At 30.7% G+C, this 6,728-nt stretch overlaps 1 protein-coding gene across 1 annotated transcript; it reads left to right on the top strand.

Annotated features, from left to right (window-relative positions):
- The first annotated feature begins 3,107 nt into the window (after nucleotides 1–3,107).
- On the top strand, nucleotides 3,108–6,082 carry LOC114419582 (uncharacterized protein At4g28440-like). Its single transcript, XM_028385296.1, has 2 exons — nucleotides 3,108–3,588; nucleotides 5,602–6,082. The coding sequence occupies exons 1-2, from the start codon at nucleotides 3,213–3,215 to the stop codon at nucleotides 5,790–5,792; spliced, it is 567 nt and encodes a 188-aa protein (XP_028241097.1). The 5' UTR covers nucleotides 3,108–3,212; the 3' UTR covers nucleotides 5,793–6,082.
- Nucleotides 6,083–6,728: the final 646 nt, after the last annotated feature.

Here is a 6,728-nt window from a genome sequence, read left to right on the forward strand (position 1 = left end):
TATACTAACGATTTTTCATTTTTTTTCAAGTATAGAGTTTGTCTAATAAATTAGTATAGACATCCTTGATATATGCTATTAATGTGATGTATCATACTAAACAAAACTCATACCAACGATTTTTCATTCTTTTCTCTAACTAAGTGTATAGTTTGCCAATAAGTTAGTATAAACATCCTTGATCGATGCTATTAATGTGATGTATCATAAATACTACTTTTAGTATAAGAAATCAATAGTATATATTATAATACATCATATTATCAATACAACACATTATATTATTGACAAAAACTCGTAATATCTATATTAATAAGTTGAACTTTCATTAAATAAAATTTGTACCAACAAAAGCAAATCTAACAACTAACCATCATTATAATATTTTTTTTGGGAGTTTCATTCTGACGTATCTGATCGAAATAATTAGCTAGTTTTGTAGACATTATAAACTATATACAATATAGATGTTTACGTAGAGATGATAAATTGAGCTTGACCCAATGGATCGTTTCAAAAAAGCTTTATCTTAAAATTAAATTTTTGTACTAAAACCCAAAAGAAAGGAGTAAATTTGAGTAAAGATAATTTATTTTACGTAAACTCATACTAGTATGGCCGTGTTGTGTGTAAATCTTGCTTTTAGCAATTCTTGCATTTGTTCCTTAATGATTTTATGCCTTTTGGAGCTCATTTTCTTCTCTTCTAAATAACAAGTGTTGGTTCTTGGAAAAGTTGGTGAGAATTAAAAATAAGATTTATCACTATCTTTTTAATCATTTTTTCAAAATTGATATTTCATTTTATCCCTTAAACATAACTAATTCAATCTACTTCCAAATGTCAATGGTCGATTATCTTGGCTCCAATTATTGTTTTAGAAATTTTATGACTTTGCATATTTTTAGGTTCAATAATGAGTTTGGGTGAGGATAAAAGAGAAATTAAACCCACCCTTATCGAACCTCGATTCTCACTTAAGGATAGATACTTATCATTGTCCCATTGATGGTTGAGTCTCCCTACTTCTAGTCATATGTGCAAGTCTTCAAACATCAAGAATGTCTAGTCCTAACATGTTAATTTAGAGCATAATAAAGATTGGTCCAATTTGGAAAGATAATAATTTATAACATTGAAATTTTACACAAAAACATGATACTAGAAAAGTATGTGTTGTTGGATGATAGAAATTCTATATTTGCATATGATAAATGACCAAGATGACGAAACCCTAACTTTTAGACAATTTAGTTTTATATTTATGTAGGTTATGTGTTTATTTATTTTTCTTAGATAAGACCTAAGTTTCACATGATAAACCTAAAAGAAGTTTGCAAGGGAATATAAAAAGTATTTAGAGATAAGAATGACAAAATAAGTTAAACTCGTCAAGTCAATCCTTTAAAAAACAGTAGGGTGGATTAGGTAACTTAACTCACTAACCTACTAACATTGGACAAGTTGAAGGTAGGGTGAGGTTGGTTGACCTACTAACATGCCTGTTATATTTTTGAAAACTAATGTGAGCTCAAGAGATGGTTTATAATGAAAAAACATTAAGTATATCATATATGACTCTTTGAATGAAATAAAATTATTTAGGTTGATGGGTACTAAGATGATTTTCTTTTTAATTTTTTTGGCTAATTTTGATGGGTCAACCAACCAATCCAACATTTTACCCTTTGACGGACAAACCCACCAATCCACCTCAAAGTGAAATGAGTTATGTTTTTCAACCTATTTCCTTTAGTTGATCAACCTCTGTTTGCCTCACTTATGGTGAGTTGAAAGTTGATTTGGTTTGGTCCACTTTTCCTCCCCTACTTTAAGAGAAACTTAAAATGAATTATATATGCAGAAAAAAAATATTTTTGGATTTTTAAAATTTTAAATAAAAAATTAAAATAATTATAAATATGCATTTCCAAATAATTACAATGGAACCATAACCAATTATGAAAACAGACTAAGGCGACATAGCATACAAGATATTAAGTTGTCCCAAAAAAAATGTCAAGTGACACATTCTTAAGGATGCAAAGGAACATTTAGACTATCCATTGATTAAAGTAAACATTTTGGAGATTCATAGCTAAGCACAAGATACCGTATCATATGTTAGCACTAATAGAGTTGTCAACATAAAATGATCAAACATGCATAAAAGGTTCACATTACACCCATTACTCATCTTCCAAATGAAACTTACATATAACATAATAAAATGAAAACAGAACAAAGTAGACTAATGTGAGCATTAGAACACTATACGTTCCTCAAGTGAGCATTAGCTTAAAGAGTTTAAGCGGTGATGTTTCTAGTCGTCATGCCTACATTCCTCAAGTGAGCATTAGCTTAAAGAATTAGAACACTATACATGCTTACATTGTGGTCGGTCAATTGTAAAAATTAATCATCAATATAATCGATACAAATATTTAATATTAATGTTAGCATGACTAAAAAAATATTAATGGATAAAATAATGTAAAAAAAAATCAAGTTTTATTGAATATTTATTTTAAAATGTATAAAAATTAATTTTTATTTTATTTTTATGTATAAATATTTATTTTTTAGTAATTGATATACGGATCAATCTGATTTGTTTATGGTTTAGTATGTAAAATTTATCTTTTAAACAAAGTGACTAAGTTTGATACATATAATAAATAAATTTTTTTTCAAGGTACATATCACTTTATGAATGAACAAATGGATATATGGATTCAAATAATAATTTGAAAAAATATTTTTTATAAAATAATATTTTAAAAAAGTGAAAATGTATAAACTTAAAAGAAAAATTATTGATTTTATTTTCTAAATTAAAATCTATCAAAATAAAATATGTCAACATTTTAAACATAATAAATTAACAATAATAAATTAAAAATTAAAATCTTCACGTAACATATTAATAGTATATATACATTATATTTAAGCAGAGTAATCCGTAAATTTATATAAAGTCCGTACGATATATAGATTTAATAAATCAGACTCAAAAAATTCATATAATTATATGGATTTTGAAAAAAAGAGAAAGAGATATATATATATATATTATCAGTAAGATTAAGCTGTCCCCTTGTAACTAATTTAGATTCGATGAGAATATCACGACTGACGTGAGAATTGGCCGATTGGGTTCCAAAACGACGTGTCGCATAATTTCCAACAGAAAAGTGACGCTGAAGTGCTTAATGCTCTTTCATTCTTTCCCATCTCTTCTAATTCCACACACACTACACAGAGCCAACCAAAGAAAGAATAAAAAGGGAAAGCGAATTCCGAAGAAACATCCATCCATTCATCAGAGAAACCGCAAAATGGCTTCAGCGACTAAGCAGCAACAAGAGGGAGAGAAACCGGCGAAGCGAAAACCGGTTTTCACGAAAGTGGATCAGCTGAAACCGGGAACCAACGGTCACACTCTGGTGGCAAAGGTGTTGTCCTCCAACACTGTGTTGCAGAAGGGACGACCCTCTTCTTCGCACAACATTCGTCCCACTCTCATCGCCGAGTGCCTCATCGGCGACGACACCGGCACCATCATCTTCACCGCGCGCAATGAACAAGGTAAGGTCCCACTACTCACCAAGACCACCACCACCACTACCAACAACAACAAAAACAGCAACCCCATCATCATTCGTCCTACTCTCATTTTTGCTTTCAGAAAAATCAAAACTTTTCACTTGGGCACCTTTTTTTATAAAAAAAAAAATTCCAATGGATCCGCAGTGTTCTGGTCTCGTGTGGTTGTGTTTTGAATAGTGGGTATTCTGGGAATGGGGATTAGAATTTTGATTATGAAGTGGCTGACTCTGTTGGATTAGAATGCGTTGGTTACAAATGTTTGGTGGTGCTACTTCAAATCTTGATAGTTATCGATTGGACTACTCATCTGAGTGAATTGCTTTTAGGTTTTGATGTTGTGACTTGTTCTGCTTTAGGATTTTTGTTTCATGATATTTGGCAGTGTTAAATGTCTGAGGAAGAATGGAGAGAGTGGGTTCCTTAGATGTATGGGGTGTGCTAAATTGTGCTTTTGCTTTGAATGGAAAGTTGTGTCTTTTGTGATGGAAAAATATGCTTTGAATGTTTCTCGAATAGATTGGGGCTTCTTGGTTCTTTTTTTAAAATCCAAACCGGTTAGTCTTTCTGCCTTGAAGGTTTTGAATCCGAATTTGTTATTTCATGTTTGTTTCATGATATTTGGCAGAGTTAAATGCTATGAGTATTGATCTCATTATGCAATTTATTCTATAGTAGGTTAGGAGTCACAAAGTAACTACTGGAGAGTGGTAGAACTTTTAGGCTTTGTCAGGGAACCGTGCGAGGAAGAAAAATGGGATCAGAATGATGAAAATGTGATGCCATAATATAGACAAGTCTTCGGTGTGACATTACTTATTTTGTATGATTATTCTGTTTAGAGCAAATTATACTCCCATCCTATGGATTTTTTCAAATAGCATTTGATATCTTTTTTATATTATTTTTACCTTCTTAACGACAACTTCGTTAGCTAGCGTCAATTAAAACATGTCAGCAGATAAAATTGTTCCAACATCTTTGTTATACTTTCATTTCTCATATTTTTTTTTTTCAAATTGCATTCGATACTCCTCTTTTTTTTCATTATTTTTATCCCCCTTCTGTTCTATTAACGTTGTTATCTAACGTCAATTGATATGTGAATAGACGAAATTGTCCTTACATCTTTGTTAAATACTCAATAATAAATTAACAATTGACCATGTGATCTTTCTTAAGACAATAATATCAAACACCTAGTCATAAAAAATAAATATTTTAAAGAAAGGAATTAAAAACACAAATGCAAGAATAAAATACTAAAGTTTGAAGCAAAATATCATATTCAATCAATAGGTATTACCGGAAACACGTCTAACAAAAACGCAACAACCAAACAACTCAATATGCACCAAAAAAATTAAAGTAAAAAGAAGAAGAAGAAGAAGTAAGTGTGTTAACACATGCGTACCAACAAGGTGGATTCACGTCCAACAAAAAATTGAATTTACTTTCAAATTAGAGAAAAAAAAAGAGAAGAAAGAGTGTTAAAATATTTTGATGTTGAAAATGATGTATGTCTTTTATGGAATTAATAGGAAGAAAATGAGGATATTTTAGATATAATTTTCATTCATGTGATCAGCATGTGTTTATTTTTTGTTAAGTTATTAAATGATGGTTAGAAAAGGAGAGGATCTGAGTGTAATGAAAACTAAACAATTAAAAAAAAGTTATAGGGTGAAAAAAAAAGAAAAAGAAATATCAGATGCAATTTAAGAAAAAACACACAAGAAACGAGTGTAATTTAGTCTCGTGTTTATGTAGTTTAGAGAGCTCATAACCTTATCTACACAAACATTTTTACATTCGGAAATATCGTGCGTCAATTATGATACGAGTTTCAGGTCATTTTAATATAAGTTACCTCTCACATGACTTTGTTGATTGGTAACACTTGATATTTGGTATGTGTAGGGTGTGTTAGATAAGACACCAGTTTATGTTCTATTATGTAAGATGTGACTTTTTTCCTTACCCCTTTACGTGCAGTTGACATGATGAAACCCGATAACACAGTTATTCTTCGTAATGCAAAGATTGACATGTTTAAGGGATCAATGAGGCTTGCTGTTGACAAATGGGGCCGCATTGAGGTTACTGATCCTGCAAAATTCGTAGTTAAAGAGGACAACAACCTATCTCTGGTCGAATATGAATTGGTGAACGTGGCTGAGGAATGATTCCACAGAAGAGTGCAAGTATGGCTTTATGATCTGTTTATGATACAATGGATACTGGTGATCATGAAGGTAAAACATAACTGTTGGTGGATGGGTTGGTATACATTCTTACTTCTGTTAGCTGGTATTTTCCTATAACATGTTTGACATCTTTTAGTGTTAAGTTGATGTCACTTGAACAATGTTGTGTCCGTGATCAAGTTTTGCTATCATCTATGTAAGCAACTGTATCCAATGAACTTGAGAAAAGTATAATATTTTGTTAATATAATTATTCACATGTTTATCCATTTTCGTGTATATCTACTTGCAACATGTATAGGACAAAATTCGAATCAAGCTCCACTTATCTTTGCTAGCAAGTTCTTCAATTTGAGAAAGACAATGTGATGTTCAAGTAAAGAATAAGTATAAATATCGTAATATGTTAAGTTGCAAATTACATCCCCATAATCGCAACCATTCAGTTTATGAGTATGGAGTATTGTTCTGACTAAATAAAAACCTATACATGTCTGAATTTATTGCTATTGTTGTGCGGATGCAGAAATTTGCTCTTCTTTCTTTTGTAGACGTCATTTGGAACTCTTGACCTTCTGGCAAGAGTTGTTTCTCTTTTATATATGGCTTGTGAAATGTAAAAGTGCCGAACTCTTGTAAGTGGGGATCACTATTGTGTATAGAGCCTAGAACTAGTGTCTCAAGTTTTTGCAGGATTTTCGGTCACCTGTTTTTTGAATTTTCACCTTTGGAAAAAATAAAGAATAATATTTGGACACTTCATAATTTTAAATACTCTTTTAACATTTTTTATTTCTCTTTATCTCTCTTTTATTATCAGATCATATTTATCATTCATACGCATATCTACCAAACATTATATCTCTTTTAAGAAGCATGTAATAATGACAGTAAGCAACTAAAATTTGAGCATAT

The sequence above is a fragment of the Glycine soja genome, chromosome 7, assembly GCF_004193775.1.
Source record: "Glycine soja cultivar W05 chromosome 7, ASM419377v2, whole genome shotgun sequence".
NCBI lineage: Eukaryota > Viridiplantae > Streptophyta > Magnoliopsida > Fabales > Fabaceae > Glycine > Glycine soja.

Bases quoted from the DNA above. Each gene is read 5' to 3' on its own strand.
- LOC114419582 (XM_028385296.1), top strand. From the start codon at position 3,213: ATGCTCTTTCATTCTTTCCCATCTCTTCTAATTCCACACACACTACAC. The intron at 3,589-5,601 runs GTAAGGTCCCAC...CTTTACGTGCAG, and splicing joins CACCGCGCGCAATGAACAAG to TTGACATGATGAAACCCGAT.